General features: G+C 42.8%; 3 protein-coding genes across 4 annotated transcripts; 1 reads left to right on the forward strand and 2 right to left on the reverse strand.

The window, feature by feature from the left end:
- Positions 1–17: 17 nt before the first annotated feature.
- Positions 18–7,171, reverse strand: slc2a10 (solute carrier family 2 member 10). The gene is made up of 6 exons (XM_084034727.1): positions 6,903–7,171; positions 5,567–5,626; positions 2,916–4,160; positions 2,233–2,355; positions 1,642–1,777; positions 18–1,543 (listed from the first exon to the last, which is right to left on the reverse strand). The coding sequence occupies exons 2-6, from the start codon at positions 5,568–5,570 to the stop codon at positions 1,417–1,419; spliced, it is 1,635 nt and encodes a 544-aa protein (XP_083890853.1). The 5' UTR covers positions 5,571–5,626; positions 6,903–7,171; the 3' UTR covers positions 18–1,416.
- Positions 7,172–9,526: 2,355 nt separating this feature from the next.
- Positions 9,527–12,582, reverse strand: mrps33 (mitochondrial ribosomal protein S33). Of its 2 annotated transcripts, none has more exons than XM_084024437.1 (3): positions 12,476–12,582; positions 11,083–11,299; positions 9,527–9,887 (listed from the first exon to the last, which is right to left on the reverse strand). In XM_084024437.1, exons 2-3 carry the CDS (start codon positions 11,295–11,297, stop codon positions 9,782–9,784), a joined length of 321 nt encoding a protein of 106 aa, XP_083880563.1. In that variant the 5' UTR covers positions 11,298–11,299; positions 12,476–12,582; the 3' UTR covers positions 9,527–9,781. The 2 variants fall into 2 exon arrangements, with proteins under 2 accessions (XP_083880563.1, XP_083880562.1); XM_084024436.1 differs by lacking the exon at positions 12,476–12,582 and adding an exon at positions 12,192–12,361.
- Positions 11,963–17,137, forward strand: tp53rk (TP53 regulating kinase). Its single transcript, XM_084024423.1, has 3 exons — positions 11,963–11,979; positions 12,910–13,206; positions 14,030–17,137. The coding sequence occupies exons 2-3, from the start codon at positions 12,984–12,986 to the stop codon at positions 14,512–14,514; spliced, it is 708 nt and encodes a 235-aa protein (XP_083880549.1). The 5' UTR covers positions 11,963–11,979; positions 12,910–12,983; the 3' UTR covers positions 14,515–17,137.
- The last annotated feature ends 1,441 nt before the right edge of the window (positions 17,138–18,578 follow it).

Consider the following 18,578-nt stretch of genomic DNA (forward strand, 5'->3'; position numbering starts at 1 on the left):
TCAACAAGTGGTTGCTGTAATGATCCCTCTTGTCTATGCAGGCTGTTAAGTTGACACCAAAGAACCGATTTTTTTCCAAAAATAAGCAAAATTTATTTGTGAAGCATATTTCATACTCAAAGATGGTGCAAAGTGCTTTACAGTTTACACACACTTAAAAAAAGCATTGAGAAACATGAAGAAAAAAAACAAACAAACAATGAAACAAAATTGAAAGTAGTCGGCATTATCTCCTGTTTCAGCTCTTCTGGCAACTTGTTCCACATTTGCGTGGCAGAACCGTGGGACGAGCCAGTGAACCAGAGCCCGTCTGTACCGGTGATCTGAGAACATGCTTTGGCTTTCTGTTCCTCGTTTTAGCCCTGGAAGCTGCGTCTGGATCAGCAGAAACTGTCTGATCGTTGTTTGTAGACCTACATGCAGTCAAAAAGCATGGATACGTTCCTGGAAAACGCTTGACGCCAACTGGAAAACGAGGAAACGTCTGAGGCCCTGGAAATGAATTTCATTGTCTATTCTACATTCTCCGATTGCCCTTTAGCTGACAATGAACCGCTATATGTCAGAGATCCCCACCTGAAAGTTATGTTCAGGATCATAGTGATGACCCAATGGTAGTTTCTGGACATGTCACATGACGGCACATGCACGCTACAACATAAGTGGCCAAAGCTCAGAATAATGTGACATCTTTCAAATGTAAAAAATGTTCACTGCTGTTAGTTATCGTACTAATATGAGGATTTTGGTATTTGTAAGCAGGATAGCGTTGATTTCATAGAAAAGTTCTAGCCAGAAACTGCACGTCTTTTTAATTGGACTTCACAGAGAGAGGAAGATATTTATGTGCGAGCGCCGTCTATCATATCAGCTGGATCATCACTGAAAATAATCCCCAGAAAAGACGTTGAATCCTGCCGATCACTTCCAAGTTGGTCTTTTATTACTAAATAACCTCTGAGTTTAAAGAGAGTACAAATCGAGGACTGTAGATTTTGCCCCCACGTTCTTCACTGGAGTTGCATTAGGAAGGGGTTATTTGTATGGACAGGAGAAATAATGCTGAAGACTAATAACCACGCAATAACCACGCAAACGTGAGAAAGTCTATCCCTAAAAATGCTGAGACATTGACCCTTCTTGAAGAATGCAACGTGATCCGTATGTGAAACTAAATGTTTGCAATTAAGCGAGGAGAGTTTCCTGAACTCAGCTGACAAGCACTTAAAAATGTTTTGGCCTCGCTGAGATGAAGCTCTAACATAACCAGTGCTCAAGGATCACGGATCATTTAGTCAGACAGGTGATTCATCAATAATAATAGTGTTGTAAATGAACACACCCAAACTGCCCTTTACAAAAGTATCTGAAGGAAGGTCACAAGACACAGTGTGTAAGCTTCTAAGTGTCAAAGTGTCATGGTGTCGCTGTGCTAACATCTGCTGGATCAGTCCGGGCGTTCACTTGACAGGGCACTCTCTGGTACTGTGGGGAAGCCTTCCTGCAGCTGCTGGTGCAACAGCTCTTCTCGTTGTGGTAAAACCTGCAAGACGAGGCAGAGGACACACACACACCCCAGACTGTCAGCACGCCACCCGACATGCCTGTGCATATATTTGATGAGACGGATGTAGATTGTACTTGTTTAGACGCAGCTCCTGGTCTATCTCCTCCAGAGTCTTCCCTTTGGTCTCTGGCAGCAGGAAGTAGAAGAACACGGCAGCTGCCACAGCGGTCATCCCGTACAAAAGAAACATCTGCGACAGGCCGACGGCATCTGTTGATCAGACAGTTCACTTCACTTGGACCGTTGTCAGGAAGAACAGGCCAGCAGTGTTTGATGCAAGAATGGAAATTCATTCACAATGCTGTGTGGGAACGTCATTTTAGGATGGCAGGCTGTTCACTGATAAAGTTAGCAACTAGCTAGTGGAGCACTTAGCAGCTGAAGAGCCAGATATTGCCCTCAGGAGTTGGTGGAGACCCAAAACCGAGCTAAAGGAGGATGGAAATATAGGACTTATTCATCAGGTACTTTTGATCAAAGACGAGGCTGCATTCTAAGTTGAAGGTATGTTTACATGACAAACATATTGCGTTGTCTGTCGATGAACAGCTCACATGTAATTATTCACTTCAAGGACGAGGTGTAATGATTGCTGAGAGATGTTAAAGGAACAGCAGTTACAACCGGCACTTTTCCCGCTGTGAAAATGGTGCTTGGGAACTCACCGATAAAATCCAAGAACGTGAATGTGACCAACAGGTTGGCAGCCCAGTTGAAGCAGTTGGTGAATGCAAATGCCCTTCCTCTGATGGCAGCTGGAAATATTTCACTCAGGAGCAGCCAGGTCACTGGTCAGAGAGAAAAAAGCTGCTTAAAGTCCCAGTGAAACACAAGTTAGAGCATCTTTGTCCTCTGTACTGTGAGTCCTTCACATTTGATTAATGGATGAATGTCATCACTGGTTGAAACTAGCTTAGGAAACATCCTTTTTTTTGTTTTACGGAAAGAAAATATCCCTGACTTAAGTACAAAAATATGAAGAAATTGATTCATTTGTCATTATTTTCATATAATAGATGCACAATATGACCGGCGATCTAAAAGGTTTAAAAATCAATTTTTAATTTCATCACAACTTTAATTTCCCAGCTCTAATAACACACTATACAGGCTTAATTAGATCATGTTATTTTAAAGACGATAAAGTATCTTTGGATGAAAGAAGCTCATAAATGCAAATGAATTGAAGCTGATATTCTAATCAATCTGGCCTTGTTTTTCAAATGCACCATTCAGAATATGAACTCTTGTATCTGTAAGGAGTCCTTGAGTGTTTAGAAAGGCACTCTTAAATAAAATGTATTATTGTTATTATTATCTACACTTAAAAAAGAGTGAATATACGAACTTGGTCCAAATCCAACGGAGTATGCGCTGACAACCGCCATCATACACACAAGAATGATCCAGTTCACAGCTGTGCCATGGGCGCTGGGAGAAGGCCGGGGGTCCAGGGATTTCTGTCCAACTCCATCCAGAACTACATGTTCCTGTCGTGTGTCGTTATGAAGGAAAGGCATGTCAACAACTGAGCCGTTGCCATCGGTTAGACGAGGTACATCTGTTCTGTTAATGTTCAGGTCTCCTGAATTACAAGGCCTCTCAGCATCCATCGACGGATGTCCACTGAGGAGTCCAATCATTATGAGACACAGCGCCATAACGGAGCATCCGCCGATGAGCAGAGGCCTCCGCCCCACCCGGTCTGAGAACACCATGGAGGTCAGAGTCACGACCACTTTGACCAACCCCAGGCCCACCGACGCCAGCACTGCCGAGGCGTTGCTCTGAAAGCCCACTGAGTGGAAGATGGTGGAGGCGTAGAGAAGAAGATTGGGCTGACCCGTGAACTGCTGAAACAGCACCAGCCCGAGGCCGATCACTGTCCGAGTCCTCATGTTGTCTTTACGCTGGAAAAGGCTCATGCTGCTGTACTGGACCTTCTGGAGTTCCACTCTGGGTGAGACGGTTGAGTCATCTGCTTCTTGGTTTCCTGCAGTGCTCATGAGGTCACAATATCTTTGGCCTTGAGATTCCTTAGTGCTGGAGGGAAGAAACCAGATAGAGACCAGCTGAATCAGAGTGGGTACTACGGCTAACCCAAACATCCACTTCCACCCTCTTTTAGCGTCAGACAGGATGTAGTTCACGCCATAAGCTGCCAGGATGCCCACAGTGATCCCGGCTTCGTACAGCGTTACCAGGAAGCCTCTGCGGTCCGGGGTTACCATCTCGGACACAAAGATGCAGCAGGACATGGAGGATATACACATGGCGAAGCCCACGATCATCCTGCCCACCACCAGTGCAGAATAGGAGCTGATGAGCAGGACTAGGCTGCCGGTCAGGATCAAGACGTTGCTGAGGAGGATGGAGTTCCTGCGGCCCCGATGGTCGATCAAGAAGCCGCCCACGATGGAGGCAAGCAGGGCTCCGAGCAGCAAAGAGCTGACCAGAGCCTCCTGCTGGACACACGAGAGCCTGAACTCTGCCCTGAGCTGCAGCAAAGCCCCGGAGATGATGCCCAACTCATAACCAAAGACCAGGCCGCCCAGAGTGGACACCACGCTGGCCAACAGGAGGACGGAGACACCTGGGAGGGAGGAAAACATTCAGATGGTTTTAGACAACAAAAGAAATACATTTGCAAACCAGAATCATTTCTGTGGTGAGTTGATGAATTTTACATGAGTGCAGTACCACTAATGTCCACTAGATGAGGACTTCAAAAGATCAGCAGTTCCATTGTTATTCATAAAAAAAAAGAAAATAAATACGGCAAATTTGTACATGGGGGGGGGGGGGGGGGGGGTTATCTACAGCGGACCTTTTACAGTCACTTACATGCAGATTTATAGACTGTAGAAAAACATTTGACAATGTAGCATCAGACTGATCAGGATTTATACTTTAAGAGATTATCTTGCTGGTGAGATTAGAACAGATTAAACCAGCATGACAAATCCATGAGACAAGAACCTTTTGTTCATATACAAACAGCACAAGTGGAATCAATTCTTAACTCCGGTACAGATAGAAATGAGCTAAAGATTTCTGGTGTTTTTATGTATTTACTCAAAGCTCAATTGAAATACATCCAAACCATAGACTCTATATATTAAGTGGACATGGTCATCATGAAGTCATCCATGGGTTAGTGGACTACAGTTCAGCCTCAAGTTAGGCATTTAGGCAACCGGTGAAGGAAGTGAGCACCCCGAGCAGCAGCCTTGGATCTGGATCCAATTGAGTTCAAGTAATTTTAGTAGCTAAATACATTTATAGCGTGTTAGCGAAAGTAGCGGTAGGCCTGTCAATCACAAGGTAGCCCCACCCGAAAGCATCCCCTGCATTCTGGTCTGTTGGACCATAATGTACTAAATGAACATCATGCTGGATTGAAGAAGACGTGAAACTAGAGATTGAGACCATAAACTCATGTTTACAATGTTTACTGAGATAATACATCAAGAGAGAAGTAGGACCATTTTCTCATAGACTTCTATACAACCAGAGGAGTCGCCCCCTGGTGGCCAGCAGAGATAATGACAGTTTAAGGCACTGCTGCCAGGGCCACACGGTGGTGTCTTAGGTAGCACGGTTGCCTCACAGCGAGAGGGACTTGGGTTTGAATCCTGGTTTGGGCTTGTTGCATCTTAATTTTGTGAATAAATAATACACATTCATCACCCTAACGGTTCTGCAGCTGCACCTGACAGGAAGCTGTGTCTTTCATGTGCAGCGTCTATTAACAGAAATGCAAATAAGGCAAACAGAAATCCTACTAAAAGCCAGTGAATCTCAATACCGATTAAAGCGCGTCTCGTCTTCCATTCTTACACATGAACACATGAAGCTGAGAACAGTTCCTTACTGACTGCAGTTGTAAAACCTGTCAGTTAAGTTTCTTTGCACATTTGATTGATTTGATTTGGTTTTTACGGTCTTGAAGGACACTTGCAGCGTAGCATTCCTTACTAAACCTTACTAATAACTTACCCATTGTTTCAGTCCTGCAGTCACATCTCAGTCAGGCAGGTTCTCCTTGGAAGACATCGTCTGGGAAATACAAGCAAAACTTAGGGAAATCATATCAACACGGACAACCTCCAGCTCCTGCGGTGCTCTCCTGGTGTCCTGCTGCTCATAGAAAAGACAAGGGAGCCCACAAGAGCCTGTTGCAGCCCTGTCGCCATGACAACCATCTTGTTGATTGCCCCGATTTCATTAGGGAGTCCACTTGAGATGGGCTCAATTACATTTATGGCTGTTCTGCAATCAGTTAGCTTGTTTGATGCTTAAATTATTATGAATAAAATCAGCTGAAAAAACATTTAAATGTAATATTTAAAACTCCAAACAATATCCAGATGAACACACTCTTCCACCATTAAAGGTTCCTGTTACACTTATAGTATCATAGCTATTCAGACAGTTTCAATTTGATCAACAATCCTTTTTATTTATTTATTTTTCATTGTATTTAACTTTTATTTTTCCCGGGATAGTCGTGGAAGTCGTGGCCAAGATGGCGACATAAAGGTTTCACATGAAAAACAAAACAACAACATGTGATATGGTCGAAATATTCCCAATTTAAATTAAAGGATTATTAACATTGTTACAGGGAAGCAAATTGAATGAAAAGAACATCCCAATAACATTGCTATGGTATGCTTTGTGATTATTTTCTTTACTGATTAACCTGTCAATTATTTTTCTCATTAATCTACTAATTCAAGAAGTGGTCTTCAAATTGCTCCAACAAAAATGGTTGAAGCTCAAACATATTGAATTAACAAGAATATAAACCAGAGAAAGGCAAAGCTGTAACCAAACCCTCCCGTCTATAGAATCCACCAAATATTACAGTTTATATGACAAGTTTACCATCTGCTGTATGGAAATGCACAAACTATTGTTTGTAAATGCAAACCCCTGCTGAGTCGAGTCTAGAGTGTAAACTGGTTTATCCAGTGGGAGGAAGTATTCACATCCTCAAATAAAAGTAATACAAAAAATATATTTAAAAAAATAAATAAATACTTTAACTTGAGTAAAAGATGTGGAGATGTGATACTACTTGAGCAAACTTGGAAGTATCAAAAGTAATAATGCAGCAGAATTAACTGTCTGCGTTTTGTTTGCCTCATTTTAATGTCAAAGCGGATGTAACTGCTTCACAGAGTGCTGCTGGGGAATCCATGAAGCATTCAATAATATGCTGTGAGCTCGTTTGCGTTTTGTATGTAAATGTTGAAAGGAAAAAACGGTAGCGGAGTAAGAAGTAGTCCCAGTCAGTGGTTGTCCCGTTCCAGCAGCGGGGCCGTCTCACCTTAGTGAAGAGAACAGTTAGCACGGTCTCCCTGCTCCTCCGTTATTATCCACCGACGGTCCATCAGCGGGACGCACGCGCGCAGCCCCGCGTGCCCCGAGGTCACGTTAATCCGCCGCGGACGTGCTGGATGTCCGGCTACGAGGCGTGGAGCAGGAACGCGCCTCGCCAGCAGCTCGCGTCGGGGAGAGATGCTCCGGGAACACGGCGGGAGCTCCGAGCAGCGACGTGGCAGCGGTGTCGAGTTGCAAGCGGGGAAACTTGTTGGCGAAGTTTTGACGCCAGGGGTCGATAAGTGTCCAAGTTTCCCGAGAAGGCAAGTCCCGAAGAGGCTGACCCGGGGTCAGTTCACTTCCAGCAGCCCGGTGCAACGTAAATACAGTGTCGTGTGCTTCGAACATATACATGGACATAAACATATATATCTCCAATAGGATACACTGAACTATACTGTCCGGAAATCATCACACTGTTGACTATTTTTCATCAAAACACTTTTAAAATCACAATAAAACTTAAAAGTAATAGTAGGCCTAGTGTGGCATTACTAACATGTACTTATGTCAACTTTAGATATATTTTTAAATATGCTCAAAATTAACAATGCACTAGTAGTATATTTATAAAATGTATTATTCAGAATAAGCCATGTTCATGCAATTACTAATAACATTGCTTATATATTAGCAAGACATTCAATACATTTTATACTCGTAGCCAAAGCAAACTTTCATTTCATTAATCCAACATGTATATCAGTACACACATGAGTACACTTGAAGTTAGCACACAAAAGAACACAAATACACTTCAAAGTGTACTTGTATACCATTTATATACTACATAAATATGAATTAAATATAGGTGAGGAAAGGTGGGGCGAAGGCAGGGTTCACCCTGGACAGGTAACCAGTCTATCACAGGGCTGACATGTACAGACAGACAGGTAACCAGTCTATCACAGGGCTGACATGTAGAGACAGACAGGTAACCAGTCTATCACAGGGCTGACATGTAGAGACAGACAGGTAACCAGCCTATCACAGGGCTGACATGTAGAGACAGACAGGTAACCAGTCTATCACAGGGCCGACATGTAGAGACAGACAGGTAACCAGTCTATCACAGGGCTGACATGTAGAGACAGACAGGTAACCAGTCTATCACAGGGCCGACATGTAGAGACAGACAGGTAACCAGTCTATCACAGGGCCGACATGTAGAGACAGACAGGTAACCAGTCTATCACAGGGCTGACATGTAGAGACAGACAGGTAACCAGTCTATCACAGGGCTGATATTTAGAGACAGACAGGTAACCAGTCTATCACAGGGCCGACATGTAGAGACAGACAGGTAACCAGTCTATCACAGGGCCGACATGTAGAGACAGACAGGTAACCAGTCTATCACAGGGAGACATGTAGAGACAGACAGGTAATCAGTCTATCACAGGGCTGACATGTAGAGACAGACAGGTAACCAGTCTATCACAGGGCTGACATGTAGAGACAGACAGGTAACCAGTCTATCAACATGTAGAGACAGACAGGTAACCAGTCTATCACAGGACCAACATGTAGAGACAGACAGGTAACCAGTCTATCACAGGGCCGACATGTAGAGACAGACAGGTAACCAGTCTATCACAGGACCAACATGTAGAGACAGACAGGTAACCAGTCTATCACAGGGCCGACATGTAGAGACAGACAGGTAACCAGTCTATCACAGGGCTGACATGTAGAGACAGACAGGTAACCAGTCTATCACAGGGCCGACATGTAGAGACAGACAGGTAACCAGTCTATCACAGGACCAACATGTAGAGACAGACAGGTAACCAGTCTATCACAGGGCCGACATGTAGAGACAGACAGGTAACCATCCTGCATGTCTTTGGACTGTGGGAGGAAGCCGGAGAACCCGGAGAGAACCCACGCTAACACAGGGAGAACATGAAGTATTCATTTTAAAAACGTATTTATTGAAAGATATTGACATGAAGTAGTTATTAGTTTCCGCTCCACCGGGATCAGCTGCATCAGTAATAATAATCTCACGATAATATAACATTGAGAGGTTATGCAGGTCTAGTGCATAATGAGGCGTTGAATGTAGAGCACTGACTTGAACATAGTATTTTTACATTTCAGTACTTAAAATGAAGTAAAAGATGTTAATACTTCACTGTACAATTGAAACTATTGGCATTGCTGTGACTCTTAAACTGACTGAATGCAATTTTTAATAATAATAAATAACTGCATCAGTCTTGTCTAAGCCTCAATCGAGCATCGTTTTGTTGAAACCATGCTGTGTGGTGATGCTAAAGATCATTTTACACATCGCAAATGATAAAGTTTGGAATTAAGAGAATTATCTATATTTTTCAGTTGTAGCATTTATCATTTTGGGGTTTTGAGCATGTACGTCTGCTGAACAGTTTTGGTTAAGATTCCTCCAACAGCAGTCACCTGTAGACACCTGTCTAGTTCTACTAGAGTCACTATAAGTACAATAGCTGCAGCAGTAATAGCCGTGACTCATGGTACTTGTACTAGGAATGGTAATAGAACACCTGTAGATAAAGTAGCAGCAGTGATATGAATAGTGACAGTAACTCGCGGTAGCACAAGCATGTTTAATGTCATTTTTACAAGAATGATTCTCATTAAATGTGTTGCTGTGTGCAGTGACCCGCTCCATCGGCTAGTTTCTTCCTGGAAGGTCAGAGGTCAGAAGAGCACCTGAGCATCAACGAGTCCTTCCTGCAGCCCCCTCCAACGTGATGCCTCATCCACACACTGATCACCACATAAAGAGTACACAGTCCGATGCGGTCTGCCTCCATGAAAAGAAAAAACAAACAACGCCGTTCATTTCTTCTTGCCCGCTCTCTTCCCCTCTCCTTTCTTTGGTTTCCCTTTTCCTCTCAGTTTCCTCAGGCGACGCATCTCCTCCTTGAAGTCTTCATGCTCGTCTCTGAGAGGGAAGAGCAAACATACTGCTGGGTTAGGTCCACGCGACCGCTCCCAGTTTGTCTTTTTAACTGAAACGACATTCTCGCTCTCTCATTCACTTCACTGGGTTTTTATCACTGAACTAACTCAACTCTTCCTGCATAGATGTTTCACTTTAACATCCATCCAGCAGCTCTAAGGGATACTACCTCCTCATCCTGGTAGCTCTCAATGGGAAACACTCGGATTGAGTTTCACTGACAGTTACTAAGAGAGTAACTAAACCCCAAATCACTTCTTTCAGCTGAAAACCAGTGTAACTGCGTATTTAGTCATGTTGTTGATGGATGCGGGACCAAATCTTGACATGTAAGTGCAAAGTATTTGAATTCTACATATTGTGTTATAAATATACATAGCCACTGCTCTCGAATGGTTGAAACCTGGCTACTGATATTTAATTTTGCTATTGGGCTGATCTGGAGCCAGATCCAGCCATCGTTCGTGTCCAACCATCAGCAGCTAACCCCCACGTCTCTGCAGACATCGGAGAGAGGAGAGTCAGTGAAGAGTCGCCCTGACCCGTTCAGTTAGCTTGAGAAATGCTAATTGCTAACACTCATGGCTAACATACACATATCCAGGCCTCAAATTCACAAATGTTAACAAGAGTTTAAACTGTATTTTGTCACTATAACAGACGTTTACAGCACTAACCTAACCATAATCAGGACAATAGCCAGCATGCAGAGATTAGCATAATCTTATCGAAAGGACCGTCTGAACGGCAAATTAAAAACGGTGGAGTCTGATTACAAGTTAAAGTAACGTAGACCAAGTCCAGCAGTTCATGCGGTGCCTTTTATGCTTTGTAACTGTAGCATGAAATCAGCAAGGAATTAACATGCTAGCTAGCTAACAAGCCAGCCCCTGAATGAGTTAAAAAGACAGCTTAATGCTCAAGCTACAGACTGGAACCTTCCGACACCAGATAATTAGTCAATAACCCTGATGCACCAGACTTTGTAAAGCTAATGGTTTCATTGAAAGAACTCCTGTGCTGCAACTGTAACGCTATGCTCAAACTCAAACTCTGGGGTTTAGTTACTCTTTAACAATCACAGTCCAAAACCATGACTTTTGGTAATGAATCTGTCACATGCATGCACATATGTTTACATGCATATTATGGGATGGCTGGGCCGTTTCTATGTTACCTGAACAGTCCCATGAACCTGAGCTTCTGGGTCATGGAGTAGTAAATCTTGTGGTGTGGGTACCACTCATACACCTCCTTCCTCTTGGCCATGGGAGGCTCCTGGAACAGCTGGACCACCTTCATCGATCTGGAGTCTGTTGGACGCACAACCCCCCCAAAGATCTGTGCGCTCAGTCTGGCCATGCGCACGGCGTAACCGGACAGACCGGCCATGACTGTGGAGCAGAGAGACTGTGAGAATATAAACGCCCAAACATTAAAACGCCAAATAGTCCCTGGTGCTCTGGACTGTGCAATTCTTTTCCATCATACCTAATAGTAAGCCGAGTATGTTTAGGCCCTTAAATTTGAACGGATGTTTTCATACATGTTGAACCATGAGAGTGTAAGAGAAAGTTGACCCACATTCGCCGGCCACTCCTCCTGAAGATACAGATATCTAACACATGAATCCTTAAGGGATTTCCCCGTTTCATCTCAAGTATCACTTTTCTTTTTGTTTGGCATCACATCACTGAAAAACTAAAAATGTAAATGAAATCCTACAAGAAAGGAGGCCAAGTTAGAAAAAATGTGTAGTGAAAAAATGTCAGTTTCATGACCAAATACAGACATCTGTGGTAACTCACTGCTAATAAAGAGTTCAAGCTGAAGAAGTGGAATATTTCACAGTATCATAATCATTCCTACACTACGCCCGGTCACTGGCGGTCAGCCTCAGCATGCTAGCACAGGTGAAGACTAAGTCCTGAGCTCTGAAGAACCAGTGGCTTGGTCTGGTGCTGTTGCCTGAATCCGTATCAGCTAGAAACGAGGGCCTGCCAGTTCATTGATGTCCACTAGACGTCGGTGTGTTGTATAAACTGGCCTCAGTGGAGCCACACAGCAACGAGAGGTGAGCAAAGCCGTTTATTCTAGCGATCACACAGCATTAAAACACATTACAGACATATTTGGAGGTGTGAAATTAAAAATACGCTTTACAGGTAGAACAAACAGCCGGCCGGTGTCTGGTGTCTAACTAGCGACCTTACTGCCAGTCTGGTCATGTTCCTGTTGATGGAAAACCACGACGAAGAACAGTGACGTGACAACATGGCGTCCTACCTGTAGCCTGCGAGGAGGAGCACACCGTCTTCTTAGAGAAACACTCGACACAACGAGGAAATGCTCTTCACTCGACTAAATGACTACTCGTGTACTAACTAACATAACCTTCACACGCCACACTGCCATCACAAGCTGTACTACGCATGACACAGTTCCCGTAGAGCTGATTGGTTAGTTGCGCTCACTTCCGGTTTCTCGGTAAAGTGGTATATAATTTCCAACACGATGCATGCTTTATTATTTGCACATAAACGTGTCAATTATTCTTCAATAAATCTTACGTCGACGCAGACAGTATGTCCCGGTCGATGAATTCTGACGTGCATCAAGCGCTAGAAGGAAGTCCGTCGTTCTTAAGAGGTCCGTGTGTTTGACAGGTTTCACACAAGGTTCCGGTTAACAGTCTGTTGTCGTTCAGACACCAGGGCATATGTGAATTGTGTGATATTCTATGATATATATTCTTCAACGCAAGAGAAGACCTCCTGCTCCACACAGACCACCTACCTGTTCACAGGGCTCAGGTCGTATTCAAGGAACACATTTACAGTAACAAAACAACTGAATGTACGATCAAAAGTACAAAAATGAAGAGGAATAACCAAACAAAAAGTGGTCAATTAAAGCACGTACATATTCCTATACGAAATAGTTAAGGTAAGAAGTAACATAACATTTTCTCTTTTCGTTTGGCAATGTCACTGATGTCCGCTAGGTGGCAGCCTGTAGGAACAGAGCAGAGGAAGCAGGAGGACAGAAGGCGGGAGAAGAAGAGGAGCGGAAGTAAACATGGCCCAGGAGAAGAGCATGGCGGTGCCAGAGTTCCTCAGTGCGGCAGAGTTATTGAAACAAGGAGCAGAAGCTCGAGTTTACCGGACAACGTTTCTGGGAAAGCCGACTGTTGTGAAAGAAAGGTTCCCGAAACGCTACAGACACCCGCAGCTGGACGGAAAGCTGACCCACCGGAGGACGGTCCAGGAGGTCCGCTCCATACTGCGCTGCCGGAGAGCAGGTCAGTTCCGCCTGGCTGTAATACTGTGGAGGTCCTGATCAGGAGCGGCGTGATTAACGTCAGAACACGGATAACGAATAACAGTAGCCTAATTAACTTGAACCCAGTTAACGTCAACAGGGACGTCAACAGTTAACGTCTTAACGGCGCCAGTGTTGGAACAGAAACGTGACACTAGAAGGCGATTTGTATAATAATAATGAGTACAATCATAATGAGTTCAGTTTAGGAGCCAGGTGTTACAACAAAATCTGTGACCACAGAGGTTGCTGTGTTCTGCGTGTCTGTTACCCTTTCTGTCTGATACGCTTTTTTGGGGGGATTCTCCTGTGTGGATTATAACTTTGTATTTAGTGAAAATAATCTTGCTGTGTAGAATGAATTATCATTATGTCTGCTTGGAGAGACAAGGAAAGTCTTATATTCTTCTTCTCTGTGTGGATTTGCATCAGCTGCCTCTGTGGTCACAGAATCTGATGGGTCACAGAAAGTGGTATAACACCCACTGGAGCTCCAAATAGTTTGTTTTTTTACCCCTCTGTGCCAAACAAAATGTATTTGTTGTTGCTCCTTATATTTGATTAATTAGAGTTCACAACAGCATGGTGATTATTCTGTCAATTATTATTCTCATTCATGTTTTAGTTTATATAGTTTCTAAAATGTATGCAGATAACAACATCCCAAATCCCTAGAATAATGTCTTCATGTGATTACCTAAGATAATTAGTCCACCTGAAGTGGTCCTCGTCCTTTTCATTTAGGAGCAGAAAACACAATTTTGTATCCTTAAATTCCAACATACAACGTCTCTTCTCCTCAGGCATACATGCCCCTGTAGTATATTTTGTGGACTACACCTCCCACTGTATCTTCTTGGAGGAAATCGTGGGTTCCTTGACTGTGCGTGACCACATCGCATCCACTCAGCAGCAGTCTGATTCCTGTGAGGAGCTGGAGTGGCTGGCTGAGAGGGTCGGCCAGATCCTGGCCAAAATGCATGACGAGGACGTGATCCATGGAGACCTGACCACCTCCAACATGCTGCTGAGACGCAGCCTGGAGGACGGGGAGTCGGACCTGGTCCTCATCGACTTCGGCCTGAGTTACATCTCTGCTCTGCCCGAGGATAAGGGGGTGGACTTGTACGTGCTGGAGAAGGCTTTCCTCAGTACCCACCCGAACACGGAGGCTCTGTTTGAGAGGCTGCTGAAGAGCTATGCAGCGTCATCCAAGAAGTCGCCAGCAGTCATTAAAAAGCTTGATGAGATTCGGTTGAGAGGGAGGAAGAGGTCGATGGTGGGATGATGTCCATTTAGTTTACACAAATATTTTCAAATTACAATTATTTGGGGGGGGGTGGGGGTGCATAATAAATCTAAATCTTCTTATGGAAGGCTGATCAAATAAAAAGATGGAATTTGTACTGATGTTGGCACTTTTTGGAAGAGTTTGTGTTCACTTTCACAGACCGAGTCAGACTGTGAGCTCGTTAGTTAGACACCACAGCTGCTGAGATTATGCCAGTTGCTCGGCTTTACTCCCAAGCAGGCCTTTAAATGAAGCATGCGTGGCTTTACAACCCGTCATCACTGCCAAGGCTCCAATAATCAGCTGGGTCAGGTCTCCTTGGCGTCTGATACCGACGCTCATTTAGCGCGTGGGCCACCCGCTGCATTATGGGTAGAGCAATAGACATAGTATAAAAAGGAAGGTAGTCCACACCTGGAGGTGGACTGGACAGTCTAACACAGGGCTTCAGTCCAGGAGACTGCGGTTGGTGTCCCGTGTAAAACTAAAAGAAAACACTGACTTTTTGTCACGTCATTAATGTTATCAATATGTCATTAATAACATGAGTGGTTAACCCTAAGCCTATCTAGGTGGTTGTTTTGCCTAAAGCTACCTTCCTGGGAGGACAGAAGTTTACACATGTAACTACTGTGACACGCCGTCGCTGAGATGTGATAAATTGGCGTTAGAACATAGATCGTTGGAGTCAGAAGCTCTGGAGGTCTGACCAAGCTGAAGGATTTGACTTGTCGCTGCGAGAACGTGTTTCCTGCACTGCTTTTTCACGTCATGTGTTTGGTGTAAAAACATAGTGACATAAAAGCATCTTGTTGTGTTAAACAATGATTCTATGTATTCCCTTTTTATCCCTCCCATACTGTGTGAATGATATGCAGCTCGTATGCATATGACTTGTTCTGTGAATCAGGTCAGAGATCTGTGGAATAAAGAGACATATGGACAAACCATGGGAACTGACTGTAGAGCAGCTGAATTAAAATATTAAGATGGATCAGAATAACTATAAACAGCACATTCATCTAAATAACACATGGACATGTTAACTTCCAACTAACACAGTATCTGCCTTGACTCCAAGCTGTAGTTTGGTTATAAACTGAATCAAGGACTGAATGAATCTCACTTTTCACCAGTTTTGTGCATTTCAAAGCAATATGAATCTCCCAATATGTATTTATTATAAAACTAGAGCTGACTGAGGCTTTTAAATACAAAGTTGTCACAGCTGGATATGTCACACAGCATTTTAAAAAAAAGATAGTCACTTTACGTTATATGCTGCACATTGATTCAGAAACGCAACAAAGGTGGTGCAATAAAAGCAAAATGAAAAGTGATGAGTCAAATAACTAATGTTGATATGTAATAAAGAATGCAAAAATATAATCTTAAATCACTCTTATACTCTAATTATATTAAAATATATAAAAATTAAACTCCATTACAACCTTAATTGATCTCATCTTACAATGTTTCGACTAAACACTATATAATGTTACCACTTTTAATGATTTGTACACATTCTTCAAGTTCTTTATATATTTTTCTATATAATTTATAATATAATTTCTATATTCTACATTCATTATCTGTGTTGTTTGATACAACCTATACGTATAAGAAATGAATAAATACAATGAAATAAGACAATGAAAACCTGACTCTACAGTGGCATCTAGTGGCCACTTCTGTGAACTACATGCTCTGGCCTGTAGAGAAAACTCCTAATTATGTGCCACTATGAAATGAGTCGGTCTTAGGTTTCCTTAATTTAAGTAGAATACAGGTTGAATTAAAGAAACATTATTAAAAATAAATAAATGACACATTGTTATATGCAATACAATAATCAAAGATTTTTATTCAAAAATAATATTTGTTCACCTCTTTTTGAGCTGAGTCTGTTTCTTTTTTTGGATAACACTTCCCCTGCTTTTGAAAAAATCCTTTCACAGGGTACACTTGTTGCAGGGACACTTAAAAATGTCTTAGTCAGTTGGTACAAATTAGGGAAGACAGCACGTCGCTCTTGCCAGTATTTCAAAGGATCTGCCCGTCTTGGAATAGCCGTTTCGAAACAGAGGCGTTCCACAGAACTGACAGCAGACGCGCAACAACGAGGATAGAAGGTCAAAGTCTATCCAGTTGAAGTGGGATACAGAGGTTTTGTGGCTTCTTCTACCATCAGACTGCTGAAAGACCTTGGTATCTACAGACAGGCTCTCCGACAGACAATTAGATCAGTCTCTGAGGGGGCCGAAAGAAGCAGCCAGTGGATATGGCTCAAGCAGAAGGACCCTTGCTGGGCCCAAAGATCAGGACCTACCCAGTAACCCCCCTCCCCACAGATTCAGGGGAGAGGACGTCCCTGCCTTGCATAGTCCCGTGGTCTACGCCATTTAAACAACCAGGCAATATGCATGATTGGGCATGGGATACAAGCTTGATCACCCTGCAGCTGGCCACCTTTGATGAGGGTGTCTAGTGATGAAAGGCCAAAACACAACATGATTTAAAGGTACACTACTGATGATGTGTCCCCAAATGTACATCCCCGTCAGCTCCCACGCCCCTCTCAACATCAACCTCATGTGACTACCATATATTGGCACAATGGACAGTTTAACATCACGTCTGTGTTTTATGAATCTTTGTCTCTCTGTTTTGACGCCTCTAAACTACAGAATAAAAGCCTCTTGAATTTTGATTCTGCCCTGCATCTGAGTCCTCTTTTTAGTCCAGGCCTGACAGTGTCTTCCTTTTTAAAAATGTATTGGGAGGTGGTTTGCTCCATGGAGATAAGCAGTTATATGCTAACCTGGGCTTTAACTCAGCGTCAGTGTTTAGCTTTGACTTTGAGTTTGAGGTATGGAAACACCACTCGTGGGTCTGTTTTCCTCCTGGGACGTGTTCATATGTTCAAAGTCTGTTCAGGGTTCTCTATGTTTCAGCACATCTACTTTCTCAGTTTATTGCACATGTAATAAGTCATTTTACATTGTAGACAATATGTATGTTAAGAGGTCCAAGAAAGCACAGTGATGGAGAAATTACTTTGGTCAGCTGGAATGTAAGGGGGATGAATAGCCCATTAAAAAGAGGGAAAGTGTACGCTGATTTATGTACACTCAAAGCTATTAAATGTTTCCTCCAGGAAACACATTTTAAAAAAACTACAGCTAAGATATTATGTCCTTCACGGGCATCTCATGTTTTCCAATCAAACTTTAGCACAAAAGCAAGAGGAGCTACAATCCTTATTAAGAAAAACACTCCTTTTGTACACAAACTATTTCTGATGACAGAGGTAGATATTTATTTGTGAAAGGGAGCTAAATTCAGTACCAGTAACCTTGATACATTTATATGGCCCCAATTTTGATGATCCCATTTTTTTCAGAATCTTTTCAATACTATATCCAATATGTCTAAGACAAATATAATCTTAGGTGGAGACTTTAATTGTGTTTTGGATTCGGTCCTCGATCGGCAACACTTCCAAATTAATGTATCTAAGAGCAGTATCACTCTTAATAATCTGATACAGTCCTATAATTTGGTAGACGTCTGGAGGTTCCTTAATCAGCACAGCAAGAGTTTTTCATATTTCTTAGCCTCAGTCATAAATCTTATTCAAGGATTGATTATTTTATATTGGATTCTAAATTATTGTCACAAGTCACAGAATGAAATAATAAATAATGAATAATATCATAATATTCTAATATCAGATCATGCCCAGTCTCTTTAAAGCTTAATCTGAATCATAAACATGGAGAATTCAATTGGCGGCTAAATAATACTTTACTGAAAGAGAAGGAATTTTGCCCTTGCCTCTCAAGCAAAATAGATCTTTATACAAACACTAATGATAAATATAGCTGCAAGCAGGAATGAGGGGGTCAAGCTGGGCTGCGGAGCTGCTGGGCTGAAACTTCTGGCTATCTTGAGTCTATGTAGCAAGTTTGGTGTTGATACAGAAAAATGTGGATTATTATTGCACACCTAGTCGTAAATTCTTAATCATGAATCATTAGTGTGGTTTTGAGAATATACCA

The sequence above is a fragment of the Eutrigla gurnardus genome, assembly GCF_963514095.1.
Source record: "Eutrigla gurnardus genome assembly, chromosome: 2".
NCBI lineage: Eukaryota > Metazoa > Chordata > Actinopteri > Perciformes > Triglidae > Eutrigla > Eutrigla gurnardus.